Here is a 24,161-nt window from a genome sequence, read left to right as displayed (position 1 = left end):
TTATAATAAAATTTTTCCAGCTTTATTCTACCTGAGTCATACTCTAGTACAGAGTCCTCAATATTGAAATACAAGGTTTGCACATTTTTCAAGAATGTGATAAACCAACAAGCAAACTGAAATATTTAAACTTTTAACAATCTATCAGATACATATTTTAGTGTTTGTTTTTTCATAATTCCAATTATTACATGATTTTTCATAATTGCCTTCATCCATTATGTAGAATTCATTCATTGCCAACCCATCACTAACCTTCCATACCACAGATTGAAAACTTTTCATTTTAGCTCATCTCTTTCCATCTACAACCATCAACCACATTATGTCACCAGATATCAGTATAGTTATTTCTACATAAATTTTATTAAAGTAGTAAATTAGCTGTCATGTTTTTTTAAGCATTCTGTGCTATGTTCTGTTCAGTGTCTGTGTCTTTAGTTCTGATTTTTCAATTTTGTCCCTCTCCTTTTCCTTGACTTGTTAGTCTGATCCAACCTCTTCTACCTCATCTGATGATTATCAATATGTTATGGAAGCTAAACTACAAGAAATGATCTCCATACGTAGGAAGGTAGTCCTACTGGACTTTACTTTCTATTGCTAATAGAATCCATCTAAGTTTTTCTTTTCTTTTATAAAAATTCCGTTACTTTTATTTATTGATAATCAACCATCTGTGCAGTTCAGTGCTTCAGGAGCTTACGATTGGACAGTGGCAGGTTTGTGTTCAAACCATGCACAGTCTGCATGTTACATTTGGCTGATTTCATTGCTCATAAGTAACTCCAATATTTTGCTGATGCTTGGATGTAACAGGCCTTTGTAGCTGACACATTTCAAGCAATGCTGTTCAGCTGCCTGTTGGAAGAAAGTTTATTTTTTGAAAACTATGTTTGCAGTGGGTAGTAGCTTGCTTTACATTTTATTTCAATTTCTTTAGATGGAAAGAGTTAACTCTTCCTACACTTTAGGTGCATTCTTCATATTTCCTAACAGGCCGAGGAGAGACATGGAAATATAGAAGAACGTATGAGACATCTAGAAGGTCAACTGGAAGAGAAGAATCAAGAGCTTCAACGAGTATGTATATCATGAGGTTGTCTTCACCCATCACCAATTAGTGGATTCAAAAAGTACATATCAGGAGAATATTCCTAGTGAAGACTTATATATAATAATTTGGTTCTGCTCTGTGCACTTGAAGGATAAGTATCTACTGATTTGATCAAAATCTACAAAAAAAGAAAATGCAATTCCAAGCTAGGACAGCTATAAAATTAAACTTAAACATACTGAAGTATTTGTTTTTTCCATGTCAAACTTATTTCTGTTCTTCTTCTTAATAAATGTAAGGCTAGGCAAAGAGAGAAAATGAATGAGGAACATAACAAGAGATTATCTGATACTGTGGACAGATTGCTGACAGAATCCAATGAGCGCCTTCAGCTGCACTTAAAGGAAAGAATGGCGGCCCTGGAAGAGAAGGTAAAGTGAGGCCAGGACAGCACACAGGAATGTTTAACCGTGCTGTAAGAATGATGTTTGCTTCATAAACTGCTGTCTCTATTGTACCAGTCAGGTACAAAAAAACTATTGGCTTTTATTACTATAAACATACCAAATATATCCATATGAGTCAATAATTTATATAAAGATATTCAATCAAATTTGAATAAAATGCTGCATGATATATAAATCTTACCTATTTGCATGCTAATAAGAGGCAAATGACTAAAATATGAAATGAAAATATTTAGTCTTTTCTTATATGCAAAAAATAATAATGGAAAAGATATTGGGGGTCTTACTTTGAATTGTTCTATTTAAATAACTAATAGCTACCTCCATTCTACAAAATAAAATATGAGTGGATGCATCACCTACAAACAGACTGTTGTTAATATCACTAGAGTCTAGGAACGAATATTTTCAGTAGTTTGTTTAGGGAAAGTTTTCCTATACAGTCTGCAATTTGATTCACAATTATTAATGTCTCATTGGTAATTGGCAGTGACCAAATCAGTGAAGGTTATTTGAGCAGGTTGTCAATTCCAGAATTTAATACAGGAACTGGCTAAAATCTCACATAGTCATTTTTTTTTTAATTTAGAGATAAAGCCAGTTACAACATTAGTTAGACATTTTCTTCTGCTATGTAAAATAAGCCAGAATAGAAAATGGTTCAATGAAATAATGATATAGTTAGAATAGTTGATTACTAGGAAGTAATATGTTAAATTCCTCCCATGCAAATTCAAATCTATGAGCCATATGCATTTCAGCTTCTTATTTTGATTTTACTCTGAAATTTATATGACTGCTTTTTTAATGCATGGTTTTATTGCAAAGGAAATATAGAAAGCTCTTAATTTTTATGAGAGAATTTTACCTATATGTAACTTATTTTCATATCTTCATAAAATGTAACACTAGTTATAAAGCTAAATTTTTACTTTTATTTCTTCTATGTAGAGATTAACAATTTTGTATTTGAAAAATATATTGAAGATGTAAACTCTTATAACTATTACTTGATTATTTCTTCTGATAATAAAAATAAGTTTATCTAAATTTTTATAAGCCCCTGCCCAATAGTTATCTTGGTACTCATTGTTTCTCAAATGATAAACAGCCTACTCATTTCTAATCTCAATTTTAGTATGAGAAAAAGCAAAGATAAATAGCATGGAAAGCTGTATTTTTGTTATTTATTGTTTCAAATGTAGCAAAATATTTCCCATTTAAATAATTATTTCTCAAAATGTTAAAAATTAGTTTAAAGAGTAATATAAAATGTAGTTTCCATAGAAACCAAGGAAGAGATATTTCAAAGCAGAAATCAAAGTAGAATCTTGAATTACAGAATATTAACCTGCATCTTAAAATATTTTTGGATTAGCATTGCTTATTTCTCACTTGTTTTTGTTTTCTAAAGAATGTTTTAATTCAAGAATCAGAAACCTTTCGAAAAAATCTTGAAGAATCTTTACATGATAAGGTATTAAGGAAATACTTTTTATCTGTTTTTTTTTATTTCATATTGGTAAATGTATTGAATATTCATATGTAAATAATATAAATTGTTATGGTTTTAACTTTAAGTTAGATAAATTGAAAGGTGCACATCTACATAGAAATCCTGTTACCCAAATATAAAATAATAGTCAGTCTCTGGAACATCTTCCCATGCTAGCTTATGGTCACAACTCTTCACTTCAATATTAGTACAATATTGACTTCTAAGAAACTTCATTTTGATGGCCTTGGGTTTGGCCTTATATGAATGGAAGAAGTATGTGTTCATAAATTTATACTTCATTAGAGATATTTCTATAAAATATATTAAGTACACATTATATATAAAATGTAATTGAAGGGAGAAAACATTGCTTGCAAACAAATGGGGATCCATAGTAGCAGATAGCAAGTCCTGCATGACTGAGGCTGACAAGAGACGCAGGTAGGAAAGACCATTCATTGTACATGGCTGCTGTAAGAAGACTTCAGAGAGGTGGGACCTGACCAAATACTAAAGCAAAGGTATGACTGGACTGCATGCAATGTAATCACAAGTTTAGTACTGCCTGTAACAGCTTAAAACTGAGTTAGCAATCAGGTCATGACCACTTTTTCCTGTTGTATTGTAAGATATGTGGCATAAGAGATAGTTAAAGCCTGGGTTGTAAAATCTCAAATATCAAAATGGCATATGTTTACTTGGTTAGTTTTATTTCATTCAAATTGCCAACATAAGATACAGTATAAAATTGGGTTTGAGAAAAAGAAGAAATTGAAGGACAAAAAGAGAAAAGAAATGAAGGGTAGAAAGGAGAGAGGAAGATAAAAAGGGAAAGAAGGAAGGAGAGGAGGAAGAGAAGGAATAGTGTGGCAATAATAGCATAATATAGAAGGTGCTGAAAATTAGAGGAAAAGGACATGCAGAACACTTATATAGGAAGCTACGCATCACATCATTAATCAGAAATAATCATTTGGTCACACAGGATGTCCACAATCTTCTGACACATAGGTCTGATCGAGCACTACAATGTAGCACCGAAAAGACAACATCAAATTGTTTCTGAGTAGTGAAGAACGGTTGTACAAAGAAGTCCTCAACTTAATAGGCCTTCAAATATATATATAGAGAGAGAGAAAGAGAGTCAGGCTTTCTAGGTGGAGCCTGGGCTATGCGCAACAAAAGGGAGAAACTCAGGGGTAATGATGAGGTGAATCATCAGGATTTTGCTGGAACTACCATGTGTTTTGAGAACCAGTTTTGACCAGATTGTGAATTTTGGACATGATCTTGTTATGCAGTGTTAAGTTATTCAAAGCTCTGTGTGCTCCTGGCAAGATCCCCAGAACCCATTCCCCCACCACCTACCCAAGCCTCATAGCTTCAACAATCTGCCTCAGCAACCAAAATTGCCCAGGATAGAAGTTCCATGCACCACCCCCTACAGCTGTGATCTGTGTACTTCTGTAATCACTGGAATCTCCTCTGTAATCGCAGTGGATTTTGAGCAAAATTTCATTTTGTGCTTGGTCTTCTCAGTGAGTATTTTCCTTTGTCAGTTTTCTTTAAAATTTGAAGTATTTAGAGCTCTTCTCACTTCTCATTTTAGTTTCTAGTAGGCTTATTAAATCACATGGTTTCAATACCACAATAAATTAAGTACTTCCTAGTTTAGATTAGTTACTAGGTGCTCTTCTGTGAAGGTCCTGATATATTCCAGTACCAATTGCAGGTGTCGATTTGGACATATACACAACCACAACTCAAATTTAACATGCCAGTCTTTTCTGCCATTTTCTCCCACCCTACAGGCTCAACTCCATTGCCAATTAAACTGATCATGTCACAAGCAGACTTCTAAATTATTTACCATCATAACCTGCATATTTTATTGAGATATTTATATCTCATATGTTAACACTACACCATCTCTCACATTTTATAGGAAAATTATATTTTTTCTATTATTAAAAACAAAATCATTAAAAGGTCTTCTCTGTCCCTAAAATCATTTTTATTTTGTCTATATTTTGGGAGAACTCCTGACTCTCAACTTTTTTTTTTTTTTTTTTTTTGGGAGAACTTTCTGACTCTCAAGCTTGTTCAAGCATGTATTTCACTGTCTTTAAAATGATAATGTTTGATTATTTATAATCAAGGCATAGAAGTAGCATGAAGATTTAATGGGAAGAAGTAGGGCTTTGTGGGAGGGTACAGTGAAAAAGAGGGTAATTTTTGGAGTGTTGGATCAAAATGGTTTGTAAACATGTATGAAATTGTCAATAAATAAACAAATGTACAAAGAAAGAAAGATCATGCTATATCACTGTTCAAAACAAATCCTACAGTTGCTCCCTTTACTACTCAGAGTAAAAGCCAAAGATTTAAAAAGTGCTCTCAATTCCTTTTATGACTGCTTCGTCCTGTTTATTAATGACACTTTTAATAAATCTTTCTCCTAAATCTATCACCTCCACTTTCTAATCCACGCCCCTCCCTCCACTATGTATTTGTTCTCTAGCTCACCTGATAAGCTTCCATTGCAGGCCATTTGTCCTTGCTCCTCATTCCATCTGCAAGGCCTTTTCTTACGATGTTCTCATATTTTATTCCCTTTCTTTCGACCTTTGACCAAATATCATTTTCTCTTTGAAAGCTTGGTCATGCCTCTGTTTTCTTCCAAATATCTTCGTTTGCAATTAGGTGCCTTCTTTGTGATGCTTGTCTTTCCCATGCATATAAATTACATAAAGGCAAGATGTTTGCTGTTGCCCCTTAGTTACACAGATGTATGACATGTGCTTCTCTGAAAATAATGAGTTAGTAAAATGCATAACCATTTTGTATTTGTTGGTTGGTTGGTGTTTCGTGGTAGGGTGTCACTGTAGTCCAGGCTATTCTGGAGTTTGCTACCTAGTTTCAAGGTGGCCTAGAAATCTAGAAATTATAGTAATCCTCCTACCTCTGCCTCCCAAGTACATTTCCAGCTTGTGTAATCATTTAAAAAAATAAGTTCAGCATTTATTTGACTGTATGTATATTTGTAAATGATATTCTGACAAAAGATTATATGCAAAATAGACTAAAACTGGTGAAATTATTCACAAGAAAAGTTTAAAAGAACTTAGATTAGTGTTATGGTTGTAAGAATTAAAAAGGAGAAAAAAAGAGAAAGGTTGGAAATGTTTCATTGACAAAGTGCGCTGACAAAAGAAACAAAAGATTACTAAACAATTAAACACTGGCTATTGGAAGAAAACAGTCCCAGACAATCTGAAGGGTACCCACGTTTACAACACTATGAAAGTTGAAGTCAATTCATTAAAGTAAATTAAATGTTTTATGAGTATTTGATTAAACTTGGTGAATCAACTTTTATCTTCATAAATTTAAACAACCAAGTGTGTTATACTAGCCTGATAAAATTATTAGACTTATAAATAATTGTGCCTAATCAAACTAAAATTAGTTAGCTTCACCTTTTCTTTTTATTTGCATGTGTATATGTGTGTGATGTGTACACATGTGTCATCTGTGAGTGTGTCTACATGTTCATATGTATATTGGGTGGGTGTATGACCTGTGTGTGTGCATGTGGAACTCAGAGCTAGATGGCAGGTATTTTCAATTGCTTTTCACTTTTGCTTTCTGAGACAGAGTCTATTACTGAAATTAGAGCTCACTGGTTTGGCCAGACTAGCTGGACAATGAACCCAGGGACTATTTGTCTCTGCAGGCCTGGGATTCCCATCATACATCATCAGGCATTTGGATGGCTTCTTGGGACTCAAGCTCAGGTCTTCATAACTGTGCGACAAGCACTTTACATGGCCATCTTCCCAGCCCCAGATCTTCCTGCTTAATGAGGCATTTTTACTGGTTCTTTTTATAAATTTTACTTTACTTATCTGTCCTTCAAACCCCCATGGAAAAATGGCTGGTCACTTAATATAGAAACCTTTTACTTAATTTAAAAACAGTGTGCTTTGTCTTTATCAGGTGAAGTGCCATCAGTATAAGTTATTTATGATTTTAACATTCACATGTTTGTAAATATTTAGGATTAGTAAATACCAGGTAGTATAGATAATTTTTAATTGATTTATAATATTTGTCTATTCATTCCAAAGGGAGAATTTATCCATATTTTTATTGTGTTCGATAATCTTTATAATAGAAACACAGTCATAAGTTTCCACTTTTAAAACTTTGTTGATCCTAATTTAATTCTGGTATTATTGACATATGGCTATTGTCCAGGTAACACTTTTCTGAATTTTAGGATCGATTAGCAGAAGAAATAGAAAAGCTGCGATCTGAACTTGACCAATTGAAAGTGAGAACTGGCTCTTTAATTGAACCTACAATATCAAGGTAATGTAAAGTACAAGCTTATTATGCTTCACAAAATATCAATGTTAATTTTTTGTTATATATTCTCATGCTGCCTCAAGTGAAATAAATATCTTTTCCTGCTCAAGACGATTTGTCTTATTTTGAATCCACCAAATTAGTTTCTGCATTCAGAAACCACATTCCAAATTAGAAATGCTTTCTGCAGACATTCAATAAAAATGTAAATTAATATCCTTTACATTCTGCATTTAATTATATAGATAGAAATGTACAAAATTATTCTTAAATGAAGAAATAGAACTATATATATGAAGACTGAATTTCATTCCGTTGGGATCCATTTGCCTTTTCTCATTATGTTTACTGAAGAAATTTGGTTAATGCTTACTGGGACATAACAAATACTGATTTTGGTCACATAGTATCTACCTGTGTTGTTTAAGTGATTGAAAATTTATATGGAAGGAATTTGAAGAATTATATGAGTGTTAATGTGTTAGTTCCATGTTTTGCTCCATGTTTTTTTTTATAAGTAATCTAAAATTGAGAGAACAAAACAAGAAAGCATTTTTTTCTAGGATTCCATGTTATAGTGTTAGACACTCATCCCAAAAGTGCTATTGACAAAAAATGTCACATGTGAAACAAATCTAGTCTCTTCTGGGGTATATATTTGTGATTTTTATTCTATTCCTTCATTATCTTACTAGATATTTGTAAAGTGCTAATCATTTATATGGGTACAAAATATTAGCTAAAATCTTATCTTTGTCTTAAGACTGAGTATCTGATACATACTGAGTTATATCATTTTTAATGTGGCAAGTTTAGTTAAATTTAATATATGACAAATCTACTATATAATAATGTTACTTTAGTTCAAGTTCACTGCTGTAAAAATGATATTATTAATATAATAATAATTAATATAATATAATGACATTAATAATAACTTGAGGAGTGATTCTTCATTTTGTTTGCTTTAATTAATCATCTAGCCAAACAGTTTTCCTTAAGTTAGGTCACTACTGCCCATAGTTGCAGAAATATCTGACCGAATCTTTATAAAAATATTAAAAATATATTTTCTTGGTTCTCAAAAAAAATCATGGGGGGGACTCTAGTCATTCCACAGGAGCTATAAGTCCAGCAAAGCACTGAGCATTCATGGACTTCCTATTGATGATGGAGCTGTTATTTCAATTATAGGACAGCAGGAAGTCACTGCTATTATCATCATCATTGTCATAGCAATAAACTGAAGTTGCAGTAAATCTATCTATAAATAATGTGTCCAGATAAATGGATTCTGTATTTTGATTGCAGTGTGCTTTATTACCATGTTTATTGAAAGCTGGTATGAGGATACTTTCCAATTCTAATTTTCCACCTATTTCATCTCTAAGTAAATTGTCTGATCAAGTGTGCTTACCTAGAATTTTCTTCATCTTGTAACAATATGTTATCTAAAGCAAAAAGCATGGCTATTTTGTTTAAAAAAAATAAAATTGTTTCCCATATATCAATCAATCATTTTGCCATTTCTCTAAAATTAAGAATGGAACACTGAAAACAGAGGTTGTGTTCATGAATTTCTCCAATACTTTAAAATTTTAAAATATTCTTGGATCTAAAAACTTGTACATTTTTCAGTAATAGGAATGAGAACTATTTAAAAGCAAGACAGTAATATATGGGCAATACTAAAATACACACAAAAATTTGAGCTTAATATAATGACCAGAATCGAATTAAGCTTATATTAGTAATCCATGTGAACACATTTAAATGGAGGACCACATTTAAAAGTGCTAGTGAACAAAGTGCTTGTATTAATAATCAGAAAAGAGGAGGATATGTATGTGTCCTTCAAAACAGAATTGAACAGCAACTACTGAGGCATTTAGGAGGAGCATACAAAGAGCATATCAAGTTACCAGTTTTCTGCTTGACATTTATTTCATTGAGGAATTATGCCTTATTTACAGTTAAGCAGTACTTATTTATTCATGTTTATTTATTTGTTTATTTACTTAAATTATTTATTTGAAAAAGAGGTAGAGAGCGAGAGAGAAAATGAGAGAATGAGGAAGAGAGAGTGAGAATGATGCCCCAGGGGCCTTCAGCTCTCTGGAAAAGAACTCCAGACACATGGACCACTTTGTGCCAATGGCTTTTGTGAGTTCTGGGGAATCAAACCTGTGTCCTTTAGCTTTGCAGACAAGCACCTTAAGTGCTAAGCCATCCTTTCAGTTCTAATTTTTGAGAGTGTTTTTCTTCCTTTCCAGAACTCATCTTGATACCTCTACTGAGTTGCGGTATTCAGTAGGATCCCTAGTGGATAGCCAGTCTGATTACAGAACAACAAAAGTAATAAGAAGACCAAGAAGAGGCCGCATGGGTGTGAGAAGAGATGAGCCAAAGGTGATTATTTCAACTCATTATTTTATCTAAATAGGTGGTGCTATTTTAGGATAAAGTTTTAACAGTGAGGGAATTCAGAATGTTAGCATTCATTTTTATTAGGTTCAAGCACTGTGAATGACAGTTTTTATATTATCAACATAAAGCCATTACAATGTGCTGAAAGCTGAATATTTTCAATGTATTAATACTTAAGCCACTATGTTTTGACTAATATTCTTATGATAATTTCACACATGAAGAGATTAAGGTTCAGGAACATGAAGTATACAACATAGACAACTGGCAAACTGAGAGGGTCAAACCTGAGCTATTGTTTAGTGGTTCCAATCATCACTCTTTAACCATTGCACTATACTGTCAAGCAATGGACTTCTTATTTGCTTGGAATCTTAAGCAATGATATCCATACCGTTATCTTAAATTAATTACATATTTTAATGAGGATCAGTATTATAAACACTTTCAGGAAAATATACACAGAATCTCAAAAGTACTTACAGAAACCTTTACATAATACACCACTGTACTGCCTCTTGAAACTGCAAATGTACTCCCACTGCATGCACCAGTTTGCATATCTTGCTTAACCTAGGTAATGGGGAATTGAACCCACACTATCATGCACATGGAAATGTATAATTTATTTTGAATGATCACCACAGTAGAACAATCCCCTTATAACTTCATATCCCTCTTAGCAAAAAGAGTGGTATGTTAGTTACTCTAGACTACCTTTCACATAGAGGACTCAGCATATAATTTAAAAAATATAAACCATTTTAAACAGACTGTGTAGTTATAATTCAATGAGTTATTCTAGTGACCATAGCAACAGAGATTAAATTATATTTTTGCAACATTTAAAATAACACTTTGCTCAATCCTATTTAAGTGAATTCTGAAGAGTCAAAGTAATATGTCACATGATAATATTTGTGACTTCAGCTTTTCAAAGGATAAATGTATAATCTCATTAGTATAAGAAATTCAAATGCTTGATTATAAGAAGAGATTGTTGTGTTTAGAAATAAGGAAGAGCTTTACAATAAACATTACCTGGAAATATGATTGAACTATAAATCATATGGAAGATTACCATCTCTGTTCTCATAAAAATACTGATTTACATGGTCAGTAAAGACCACCATCTCATAAGATGTCAAGCAACTATTTTATAGAACCAGTAAATTAAAATATTAATAATTAGTTCTGCATTTGCCTGGGTCTCAGTAAAACTCACAAATGTTTTCTTGCCATTGCTGCTGCTGCCATTATTTTCTGAGATTGCTATTTTAAATATGATATATCTTTCCAAAGCTCTATTTGGTTCATTTGTTATTCAGGTAAAATCACTTGGGGACCATGAATGGAATAGAACCCAACAAATTGGTGTCCTAAGCAGCCACCATTTTGAAAGTGACACCGAAATGTCTGATATAGATGATGATGACAGAGAAACAATTTTTAGCTCAATGGACCTTCTCTCTCCAAGTGGTCATTCTGATGCTCAGACTCTAGCTATGATGCTTCAGGAGCAACTGGATGCAATCAACAAAGAAATAAGGTGAATCAGTTAGTCCTGATGGTGTCAGTAGACCATAAAACTTTAATACATCAACTGTGAATCTCAGATTGGAAAGCATGGCATCTTCCAAGAACTTGGAAGACCATCAGAAACTCAGTCCTCATTCCTACATGCACTATTTCAGAATGTACTTTGGCAAGATCCCCACAATATCTCTTACCCTTCAATGTAAAGCTAGGACAACTTTTGTCTGGAACATGCATGAAAAAAAACAGAACAATAATATAAATGACAATCCAAAGAATTATTTAACATTTTTCCATTGAATTTTAAAATATGTTTAATTAACTTTTATCATTAAAGTGGAAACTATTTGGAGTAATGAGATATACTCTTCAAGTATATTTCGTACTGAAGTAAAAGTGCTCAGTTTACTCAAATTAGTGTACACTGAGCACCCATAAATATATTTAGCCTTTAGAGGGAAGTTAACAATATTATTTTTATCTATCTTGCAGGGTATATAAGGATTACGAATTACTCAGATTTTTATTAATGTTAAATGTCTTTTTAAAGTACTATCATTTGCTTCATTCAATACCAATAGAGTATTGGTTCAGCACAAACCAGTCTGCCTGGGCTTACATAACATAAGCAGTAAGCAAAATAAAGATCAAAGTCATGGTTCTGTCAGGGTTTGATTTCTGATGAAGACTTTCCTCCTGTCTCTAGAGGGGCAGAAGGAATGAGAATGATGTATTTACAGAGATAGAGATAGAATAAAAATAGTAGTTTAAAAAAGATTAAGGCCTCACTCTTATACCTCATTTACTCTTCCCTTCTAAACTTTCCTTCTCCAAACACATTTGCACTTAGAAGTCAGAACTTTACTGAGACTTCATCTTATGAATAGGGATGAGGTAACAACATGAAGTCCATTGCTCAGTATATGCTATTATTAGTATAGGGTGCTCTTCTCTAGCAGAACTACAGAGTTTGTAGAAAAGATATTTTTTAGAGAAAATAGGATAAACTAAAATGGTTACCTTAGTAATAAGTACCAAATACCTTTAACAAACACTGCATCAAAATGTAAGTTATTTAAATGCTTTTGGATGATTAACTATATTTTATTACCTAAGACTTGCTCTTCAATTTGACCACTACCACATTTCAAAATAAGACCCAGTTTTTGTATTGGCCTTTTTCAGGCAACTAGTTAATATCTTATGCTTATTAGACCCCATTTGTATTGTAGTTCATGGCCACTCAGTAAAAAAAAAAAAAAAAAAATCCTCAAATTTTTGCTAAGGATTCACACAACTTTTCTAAGTAAAAAAGTACGATGAGATTCATGTCAAAGCTTTAACTGATTTATGATGTGAAGTCTAATTGTCAATACAGTGACATATAATGAGGCAAAATAAACTATATTTTCCAGGCTAATTCAGGAAGAAAAAGAGTCTACAGAGTTGCGTGCTGAAGAAATTGAGAACAGAGTGGCTAGCGTGAGCCTGGAAGGCCTAAACCTGGCCAGGGTCCACCCAGGTCCCTCCATCACTGCCTCTGTTACAGCTTCATCGCTGGCCAGTTCGTCTCCCCCCAGTGGACACTCAACACCAAAGCTCACACCAAGAAGCCCTGCCAGGGAAATGGACAGGATGGGAGTCATGACCCTGGTATGATGATGTGTCTAGTGAAATGACCGGTTAAGCTTATTAATGCATTAGCTAACTCTGTGGGGTGTTTGTTTCAGTCTAAAGATTTTCTCTGCATTTAATTGTTTGTTTCTTTTTTGTCTGTCACAAAAATCCTTTGTGGCAGGGACAATTCTTAATCCTATTTTAGAATGAGGAAACAGTAGCCTTCAAACATGATGTAAGGATCTCAAAGTTGAAGAGCAAGTCAATGGACAGCCAGAGATCTAAATATCATGTTAGAAATTTGAATGACTTAAAACATTAAAGTACCATTTCACTAATATATTGATGAAATAAATCTAGGCTACATGGTTACTTTGTTAAACACAGTAAATAAAGACTTATTTACTATAATGTACCAAGATAGGATTTTTTTTAGTTTACAATGTATTATTTTCATAACAGTGCCATGAAAGCAATAGTATTAATTATAATTGTTTTAGATTTTATGACAATTTCATGTCTGCTTTATTCTTTTAAATTTACCTCTATATTTGAGATTAAGCTATGGATGCCTAAATGAGGAAGTACCCTGAAAATAATTGAAAGAAAATCAAAGTATAATAAGATAAAAGTAATATAAGAAAGCATCTCAAAAATTTATTTGGGCCGGGCGCAGTGGTGCATGCCTTTAATCCCACCACTTGGAGGCAGAGATAGGAGGATTGCAGTGAGTTCAAGGCCAACCTGTGAATACATAGATACATAGTCAATTCCAGGTTAGCTTGGGCTAGGTGAGAGCTTACCTCAAAAAACCAAATACATAGATAGATAGATAGATAGATAGATAGATAGATAGATAGATAGATAGAATAGGTAGATGATAGATAGATAGATAGATAGATAGATAGATAGATAGATAGATAGATAGATAGAAAGAAAGAAAGAAAGAAAGAAAGAAAGAAAGAAAGAAAGAAAGAAAGAAAGAAAGAGAGAATTTGGAATGAATCCTGTTCACGACAACATATAGTCATTTAATTCTTAGGACAAGAGGAAGAAGTAGGGCTTTGTCTCATTAAAGAACAGAAGTCATAGGCTTTGCGTGTATGAATAAACTGCCCATGTTAAAAGTGGCAAAGAAATGGAGCTAAAAATGATAAAGTCAGGTGTGGTGGCACATGCCTTTAATCCCAGCATTTGGGAGGCAAAAGTAGGAGGATCACCTTGAGTTCAAGGCCACCCTGAGACTACATAGTGAATTCCAGTTCAGACTGAGCTAGAATGAGACCCTACCTAGGAAAAACAAGAAAACAAAAATGATAGAGTATAAAATTAAAAATTTAATTATATGACTGTTTCCCCTAGCATAAGAAATTATACATGTATATGCACATATATACATATATTTACATATGTAACATATGCATACCCATGTACACGTGGATTTATATAAATTAATTTGAATAAAGTGCTTTTTTTCGATTATTAACCATATCCTATCAATTCAAGCAACTTAGTGATAGTATTTAGACAGTGAATTAAACTTCTAGTTGCAGGTGTGTGTCTGTGGGTAAGTGCACTTGTACTTGTGGGCACTGCTGTATGATAATAGCATCCGAGCCTTCGGAATATCCATACCACATACTCCGAGTCTGTAGTATCATTCGCTTTTATCCATTGTATTATCCCCTTCCTCTGAATATTTGTATTTTAATTAGTCTCTTCCAATTTTAACTGGAATCTTATTGTATAAATAATAAAGTTCTAATCCTCATTACAAAAACATAGAATTTTACCTATACAAATAGTTCAGAATAGTTTAATCATAATTGCTGCCATTTTAAAGTAATCACATAATGTAAGAGGGGAAAGATAGGATGCTTTGAGTCAGACAAATGTGAAAAAAACAGAATATTTATTCAAGGGACACAATCCAGCTAGATATATGCTACTGATTTTGTACAAATATTTTCTTATATTTTATGACAATTTTTGCAAACATTATCTTTATTATTAGAATCATAACCTCTTACTGCATCATAGTTTTATAACAAAATAATATATTTGTAGTTATATAAATGTGACTTTGTGTGCATAAGGCAATTCTTGAAGGCTAAAGAGCCATCTACTTGTCTAAGCCAGAACAGTTATCAATGTAGTTCATGAACTGTTAACTACCCAAACAAAGTCTATCACCACAATAAAATTTCCATAATGGTGGCTTCTTTTTATACTTGTATAATACAGTGAAGAAAAATATGTTAACTTTGCAGATATAATTCCTATTTAAATGTTCAGAGGAAAGTTTGAAATTTGGAGGACAGAAAATTAAAGATTAAGAAGGCACTGCATTATTTCCACTGTGAACACATGAAATGCTGCCAAAGCATGTATCTACTTTTCAATTTTACTTCAAAAAAGAATAATAATCAAAAATGATAGCAGTATCTAGTAAGGTTATTGAACTGGGAAAAATCAACACATTTACTAACAACAGGAATATAAAGCATAATTCAATAATTGTTTAATGAACATTATTTTACTTACCTAACAAAATTAACAAATACAATAACTGAATAAAATTCATTTTGAAATGAAAAGTGATAATTGCTTATGTAAAAGAGCACAGAAAAGCAAATAGCATCCTAGACAGATTTTGTGCTGAAAACAGAGCTTTTATCATGTATGTATGTTGGGGAAAGGCTAGTTCATTGAGAATATCATTTTTGCCCTGAGCATACAAAAATCTCTTCGTAGGTAGTACAAATATGGGAAGCTCTGTGTAGGTGCAATGAATTTTTATTCCCATATATACTTTCTTGAGAAGATAGTCCATAATGTTTCTGGTAGCTCACTTTCCTGACTAGACTGTGTGCTTTGCACTCCTCCCAGTCCCTGTCTCATAAGCATTGCCCCATGATGGAGTCTCACCACATCTGTACCATGTCTTGTGCAAGTTCCCTCTCTAAGATTACCAGGAGTCATGCTTTTATAAACAAAAGACATTTGGAAAATATGTAATGTACAAAAATATTAGACAAATTATCTATATAAATTATAGATGTTATTTAACCATGCAACATGGTCAGACTATAATTATTAATTAGTTCTATTTTATGTTGCTTTTGTTACAGCCAAGTGATCTAAGAAAACATCGGAGAAAGGTAATAACTTTTACATAATTGCTCCTTGACTACCCCTTGTATTATGAAAGCTTTAAAATATTTTCTAAGATACTTGGTTGTCATAAAATAGACAATAATGGCTGGGGAGTGCCTTATCTGTTAAGGCACTTGCCTGCAAAGCCAAAGGACATAGGTTCGATTCTCCAGGACCCACATTAGCCAGATGCACTAGGGGACACATGAGTCTGGAGTTCATTTGCAGTGCCTAGAGGCCCTGGTGCGCTCTCTCTCTCTCTCTCTCTCTCTCTCTCTCTCTCTCTCTCTCTTGCTCTCTTGCTCTCCCTGTTTCTCTGTCAAATAAATAAATAAAATATTTTTAAAAATAGATAATAAAATACTCAAGTGTTATGGAAGTGTTTAATATGATAATGGAAAATATTTTAAAACTAAAATTGATTATACTTTCTGCAGTAATCAATGTTTAGATTATAAGAACTAAGTGTCCTGATTTTTCCAAGTATATAAACCATTCGTGGAGCAGAGGGTTAGCTTAGCAGTTAAGGCACTTGTCTGTAAAACCAAAGGACCCAGGTTTGATTCCCCAGGACTACGAAAGCCATGAAGAGGATGCATGCTTCTGGAGTCCATTTTTAGTGGCTGGAGGCCATTGCATGCCCATTCTCTCTCTCTCTTTCTCTCATTAATAAATATAAATTTAAATAAAAACTATGGTAGAATTATTTGTCTTAATGTGAATAGTAGGTTGAGGCTGATTGTTTTGAAATGCTCTGGTCATTATCCACGGATGGTGAAACCAACAGATTTGGAGACACATATTAAAGAATAAATCAAAGTTCCAAGGTTTGGAGTTTGAGAAATAGGAGCCTGAAGACAAATTGTCAAACTGCCTTTCCAGTGCAAAACTTATTTAATGCCAGGAGAAAACAGAGGTTGGAAATATTTGAAGGGAAAATGGGAAGGAGGAGGAGAGGAGAGGAAAGAAGACAAGAGAAGAGGAAAAGAGGAGAGGAAAGGAGAGGAGAGGAGAGGAGAGGAGAGGAGAGGAGAGGAGAGGAGAGGAGAGGAGAGGAGAGGAGAGGAGAGGAGAGGAGAGGAGAGGAGAGGAGAGGAGAGGAGAGGAGAGGAGAGGAGAGGAGAGGAGAGGAGAGGAGAGGAGAGGAGAGGAGAGGAGAGGAGAAGAGAAGAGAAGAGAAGAGAAGAGAAGAGAAGAGAAGAGAAGAGAAGAGAAGAGAAGAGAAGAGAAGAGAAGAGAAGAGAAGAGAAGAGAAGAGAAGAGAAGCAGGGAGGGAAGGAGAAATATAGGGGCTGAGTGAAAGACAGAGAAAGAAGAGAATAGAAATCCCAAGTAAAGGGAGTGTGGGAGAGTAAAGGTTAAGGGGGAGGATGGGAGAAGAGGAGAGTAACTGCACTGTGAAGGAGAGGCCTTACAGTGACTTGATTGATATGAGTGAGGTGAGAACTGGAGAGAAGTGTCATTTCTCTTATCCTGGGTGTACCCAATCCCCATAACAGTAGGTAATTCTGTCGCAGCATGGCTGATGGGTGCAGGGAGGGATGAGAAAGGGGAGGAAGAGACAATTCCTTTGAACTCTTACACTTTCCAGGTGGTTATTCCATTCCCCAAGAAAGTACCAGGAACAGCTGAGAGACAGGAGTGAGGGGAAAATATGGACAGAAACCTTTATGAGGTTCTCTTCTAGAATGGAAAGTGTAACTAAGTTTATGATTGATGGATTAATTTTAGCTCCTCTTGGTTATCAAATGCTTAGTCTGAGACACTTGGTTCAAAAGAACATTAATTACCTACTAGGTTGTAGACCTCAGCTTTAGACAACATTCCCAGCATGGGCTCTGAATTGATGGGTTTGCATATGAAACACTTCTGCCATCTGTAGACACGAATTAGCCCTGAGAGGAGCAGTTTCATAATGTAAGAACATTTAGGTACAGCCAAGACATCAACTGTCCTTTCTTAATTTTGGAATAAAATCAGGAGAATATATAAGAAAGAAAATGGACCCCCCCATTTTAGTCATAAAATGGCATCTAACTAGATAACTGAGAACAGCAGATTTTTAAAAATATTTATCTCTCCATCTTTTTTGCCTTTTAAAAAATTATTAGTTATGTACACAGTGTGTATACAATCATGTTGTTACCATCATTAGCCTCCTCTCTGTCCTCCCGAAACTGCAGGGACTCTAGTTGTTGGGGAATATGGGTTGTGCATTGTGGGGTGAGCCATCAGTTATGGGTAAGAGACAATGTCTCTGTGCATAATGACCCAACATATGGCTCTAAAATTCTTTTCCCACTCTCTTCAACAAATTTCTCTGAGCCATGTTGGATTCATTTTAGGTCTGCTTCAGTGATGAGGTCTTCAGAGCCTCTGTGTCTCTGGATATCTGATTTGGTAGGAGTGGAGTATTTTCTGTGTCTATCCCCTTCCCCTTGTGCTGGTACCAGGTTCATCAAGAAAGCATAACTTTTGCTCATTTCCCTAATTACTCTTTCAGCTGGGGCCCTGGTGAGGTGTGATGAGATGTTTCTGTCCTTAGAAACCACATACATCTGAAAAAGAGAAGCGAATTCTCCAATGGAGAGTGAAGTTAGCACAAGATATATAGGATAACTATTATTATTTTAGAGAGAATTTAACAACAATGAGCTGTTGCCCAAGATTGGTGGGAGATTGAGAATGTAGAGCAGGCTTGGTTTTGGATATGGTTCTGACTTGATTCCCAGCTCCACCTATGGGTTCTGTCCCACTGAACAGCTCAGTTATCCAAATCAAGAGCAGCTGGTTTCCCACCATGGCTGTGAGCCACAGTAACACTTGTGTGAGCATCATGAGCATCATGTCAGGTTATTCGCTATTGAGTAGCTTAAACCATAAGTTGCTTAGACAGATGTTGGTCAATTCCCCCAGTCACTCATGTAGCACCTTCTGGTATTAGATGAGCTAACTGCTGGGAACTTACTCTCTTATCAGATTCCAACCAAATCACTCCATGTTCCATACCAACAGCATATGGTGTCTTCAGCAGTAGAGTCTTACCACTAACCTTGATGGGTCATCAAGTACTCTGAAAGAAATCTGTCTTTTTTTGGGAAACATTGTAGGTCTCTCTGATCAACAGCTCATTTATATGTTAGCCCCATGCTGGTACCGAGAGTTACAGGCCAGCACCAAAGAAAAGAAGGAAGAAAAAGATAGGTAATAAAAAATAGTTAGAAGAGAGATGAGAGAGAGAGAGAGAGAGAGAGAGAGAGAGAGAGAGAGAGAGAGAGAGAGAGAAAGAGAAATTCGAGTAGATTAAGGTTAGTCTTCATCATACCCTCTCCAGGGCCTTGTGATCCAGATGTTCCTTCTAAGAAACTGATGAAGGTACAACCATTTAGTCTGTCTTTTAGTATGTAGAGTTTTATAGTACCATTGCCATTTGGGTCAGTTTTGTGTCCCCCACTGCCACCCTTACTCTCCCCTCCTGCCCAACCTTCTCTATTGTCCAGTCCTAAAGATGCTTCCTAGGCATATCAGCATCTCACATTGATTCAGGTTAGGATCCACAGATGAGTGAGACTATACAATGATTATCTTTCCATCATTGGTGAGTTCACTGAGAATGATCTGTTTCAGGTTTGACCATTTTTCTTCAAATTTCATTGTGTCAGTTTTCCTACTGCTATGTAGAATTCCATTTTGTATATATACCACATCTTGGTTATCTATTTGTCTAATAAAGGACATTTGCATTGATTCCAGCTCTTAGCTATTGAGCACCTAAAAACATGGTTGAGCAAATTTCTCTGAATGGAGGCATGGAGCTGTTAGGATAAATGTGCAGTAAGGTAATAACTGGGTCTGTTGGTAACTCTATAGTCAACCATTTTAGGAGTCTCCATCTTGTTTTCCAAAGTGGTTGTACCATCTTACCTTCACACCAACAGTGGATAAGGGTTCCTATTTCTCCACATCCTAACCAACATTTGTTTTCATGTGATTTTTTAATGTTTGCTATCCTTTCTTGGGTGGAATCTCAAAGTTGTTTTAATTTGCATTTCCCAGATGATTAGGGAAGGGGAACATTTTTTCAAGTATGTGTATACCATTTGTATTTCTTCCTATGAGAACTGCATGTCCAGTTCTTTGCCCCATTTTGTGAGTGGGTTGTTTGACTTTTTATTGTTTAGGTTTTTGAGTTCTTTGTAGATTATAGAAATTAGGCCTCAGTCAGTTGAATATCCAGATATCCAGCAAACATTATCTCCCATTCTGTGGGTAATCTATTGGCTCTGCTTACTGTATGTTTGTCTGTGAAGAAACTTTTCAGCTTCATGAGATCCCAATGGTTGAGTGATTGTTTAAGATACTGAGTTACCAGGGTTTTAAAACAGTAAAATTTGAAGTAACTAGATATGAGAAGGTGTAGCAGTGCACATCTCATTGTTGGGACAAATCAACTCACCATTATCAGTGTATGGGAGAAAATGGTTTATTTGAAGCTTAGAGTTTTGATAAGCACTGGAAAAGGCTCACAATGTCACAGGAAAGAATTAGGGGATGAAAAAAGAGAGAAGAAAGGGTGAGTTGGCGTAGAACACCTAGTAGACTAAACTACTCAACTGTGAGGTCCACCCCAAGAATCACACCTCTTCCAGCAAGCATCCAAATCCTAAAGCCTCGACCAGCTGGGGACTAAGTATGAAATATAACCACAAGCACCTGAGGCTATTGTAGACATTTTACATCCAAATCACCACAGAAGGAAGAGATTTCAGAGTCACAACCTGCTATTCAGCACCTAAGTCCATTCTTTAGCATCTTCAAGTTGCTGTAGTCTATGCTAAACATTTATGAAAGCACAAAACAATTATTATATATTGTTATTATTAATGCATATTTAATCAAAGGGCCTCATATTATGATAAAATGGCTAAGATAGATAAAATTTTCTTTGTTTCTGAGTTATGACATATATATATATATATATATATATATATATATATATACATATATATATATATATATATGTATGTATGTATGTTGTGTATTTTGAGGTTTGTCCTTTATTAGACAAATATATATATTTATATATATATATATATATATATATATAAATGATACACGACTATAGTATCTTCTTTACACTACTACTTGGCTCTAAGAAATCAAATTCACCATATTTAATATCATCCATCAAATTTGACTTCACCAGCTTAAAATTATTATAAAGAAATCTGAGAATTTTAGAAAGACACCTCTTAAGTTTAGTGTGTGTAAAAAAAAAAAAATTTGAAAGGTATGATGGAAGACATGTACGTAATTAGGGCCTCCCAGAATCCAAAGGAGAACTCTTCAGAAAGGGTTTGTGAGGAAGAATTACAAATAAAATACCAAACATCATGAACAGTCGGTTAAAGTTATACCTGTGAGTTACTTCCTTTGCACTTCAAATGAATGCACTAAGGTAAGAATTATCACTTCCATTTTATTGACTAATTCCACAGCCTGTCACCTTTTTTTATAAAAAAAAAAATTGGGAACTTTGATCATACTGCAATAGCCTCATTCCTTTAAAGTGCCAGTTCTACATGTAATTCAGAGGAGCAGTTTCTATTTGATATTTTTAAGAGATGAATTTGGAAAAGGTCAAATTTTTTGCATGGTCAAACGACACAATTTTATATGAAGGCACTTCAAGAGCAAGATGGTTCTTATAGCCTGATGTATATATTTTAAACACAAGGTATGTTCTATTAGATTGACTAATTTAAAGAATTTTATCTGAGAAAATCATAATTTGTCAAGTTTTTTTTTTTTTTTTTTACATTTCGAAAGTCCTCACTTTAAGTAAGTCTTTGTGATGAAACCTCAAAATACATGACTCATTTTTCTTCTGCAAATTGGCTGACATGTGTTCAGTGTCTTTTATAAAGAGTACATATTTTAGGGCTCACAGAGTACTTGAGTGGCAGAGCAATTGCCTAGCATAGAGAAGCCCTGGGTTCAATTCCCTATACTGACAAAAAGAAAGTATATAGCAGACTTGATAAAATGGTTTCTTATCTATGGTATTTATTACACATAAACCATTTTTTTTATGTATGAGTGTGTGGTAGATATGGTATGGTGTATGTATGGTGTTTATATGTATAGTTTGCACATGTGCGTGCAGGTGCATGTGTCCCATGCACATGCTTGTGAGGGTCACTGTAGATCTTTGGGTGTCCTGTTTGCAACTATTTTACGCTGTTTTCTTGAGACTGTGTCTCTCACTGAATATGCAGCTGCTATATTTCTGTCACAGTTGCTGATGCGAGTCCCATGGGACTGTAGTTACAGACATACATGGACACACCTGGTTTTTCCATGAGTGCTCGAGATCCAGAGATGAGCCTCAGGCCCTCATGCTTTGGTGGAAAACACTCTTACCAGCTGAACTGTCTAGTACCAATTATTTTTAAACCATCATTTTGTGAAATTGGTTCAGGAATTTTTAAGTGTAATATCTTTACTTTTAAATAGCTATGAAAATCACACTCTTTAATAACAAGAATTTATATGTGTAAAGACATGTGCCTTTGTGTTAAAATTTTTCTATTTGCTTTGCCTTAAAGTTTCCTCATGTGTTAATTTCAGTTGAAATTTAGAATTAGTTTATGTGAGTGTAATCTTTTTGCATCTAGATTGCTGTGGTGGAAGAAGATGGTCGGGAGGATAAAGCCACAATTAAATGTGAAACTTCGCCTCCCCCCACACCACGAGCAGTCAGAATGACCCACACTCTTCCTTCTTCCTACCACAATGAGGCCCGGAGGTGAGCCTTTCTGTTCAAACTGCTCAGTAAATGCTCTCCTTCCAGAATTCTTCCTCTTCACCTAAAGTTGTCAGACAGCTCCAACAGGGGAATATTGGGTGGTACTAACTCACTCTCTCTCTGCTTTCTCCTTCCCTTCCTCCTTCCCTGTGTGCTTGTAAATAAATAAATAGAGAGAAGTATATGTGTGAAGTAATTAGTTGCATTTTAATTGTTTTTTTTTTTCTTCTAGATCTCACTCAAATTGCTGTAGAATAATAAGTAAGTCAGTGAGATAGTGAAAGGATGGCCAGAAGAAGCTTCAGTGTGATCACTGGTTAGGATAAGTGCATTGACTATGCAATTGGCTCATTACCATGGTCATTAAGATGAAATTAGAGAAACAAACTCTGAGAAAGAAACAATGAGTCAAATGCTCAATCATAGAAGTATAATGAACAGTTGTTTAACCTGGCTCTGATGGTTGAGTCATTTGATACTGCATCAAGAATAAGTGGGAGAGTCTGGAGAGATTGCTCAGTGGTTAAAGGGCTTGCCTACAATGCTTAATGACCTGGGTCAATTCTCCAATCACTTAAAGCCAGATGCACAAAGTGGTGCATGAATCTGTAGTTCTTTCCATTAGCTGAAGGCACTGATACACCCATATTCTCTCCCTCTCTCCCTCCCCCCCCTCTCTCTCTCTCTCCTATATTCTCTCTCATCTTTCCTCTCTATTCCTTGCAAATAAATAAATAAATACAACATTAAAAAAAATAATAAGAGGGAAACTCCATGTGAAACAAAATGTAGTGTTTTTTTGTTTTGTTTTGTTTTGTTTCCTATTAAAAATTTAGAGACTCTGGGTCCTGAGACTGATGAAACATCATTTCAGTAACTTAAAAGGAAGGTGAGAAGGGAAAAAATAACTTACGACCCCGTCCCCCATTTCTCCTTTTGTCCATTTATAATGGAGACGAGTTTTGTGTGTGCACTGTGAGGATCTGGCAGCAAAATGAGCAGTCTGTCCTCTTTTGTGTTTTGCAGTAGTTTATCTGCCTCTCTTGAGCCTGAAAGCCTTGGGCTTGGCAGTGCCAATAGCAGCCAAGACTCTCTTCACAAAGCCCCCAAGAAGAAAGGAATCAAGTCCTCAATAGGACGTTTGTTTGGTAAAAAAGAAAAAGCTCGTCTCGGTCAGCTCCGTAAGTATGTTTGTATTTCACTTTCCACAGCATCCACTATTTG

General features: G+C 34.7%; 1 protein-coding gene across 20 annotated transcripts in view; it reads left to right on the top strand.

Annotated features, from left to right (window-relative positions):
* Ppfia2 (PTPRF interacting protein alpha 2) overlaps positions 1-24,161 on the top strand; it is a 441,464-nt gene that overhangs the window by 347,172 nt on the left and 70,131 nt on the right. For all 20 annotated transcript variants that reach the window (XM_045152128.1, XM_004650146.2, XM_045152145.1 and 17 more), the window contains 10 exons: positions 1,000-1,083; positions 1,357-1,488; positions 2,939-3,001; positions 7,305-7,396; positions 9,667-9,802; positions 11,149-11,369; positions 12,772-13,009; positions 16,105-16,134; positions 22,807-22,937; positions 23,964-24,118. In XM_045152128.1, coding sequence (XP_045008063.1) covers positions 1,000-1,083; positions 1,357-1,488; positions 2,939-3,001; positions 7,305-7,396; positions 9,667-9,802; positions 11,149-11,369; positions 12,772-13,009; positions 16,105-16,134; positions 22,807-22,937; positions 23,964-24,118 — 1,282 coding nt within the window. The remainder of the gene's footprint in view (positions 1-999; positions 1,084-1,356; positions 1,489-2,938; positions 3,002-7,304; positions 7,397-9,666; positions 9,803-11,148; positions 11,370-12,771; positions 13,010-16,104; positions 16,135-22,806; positions 22,938-23,963; positions 24,119-24,161) is intronic.

This window comes from Jaculus jaculus, chromosome 6 (assembly GCF_020740685.1).
Source record: "Jaculus jaculus isolate mJacJac1 chromosome 6, mJacJac1.mat.Y.cur, whole genome shotgun sequence".
Taxonomy (NCBI): Eukaryota; Metazoa; Chordata; class Mammalia; order Rodentia; family Dipodidae; genus Jaculus; species Jaculus jaculus.
The sequence above is the reverse complement of the archived record's forward strand: the minus strand, read 5'-3'. Positions and strand labels throughout refer to the sequence as shown.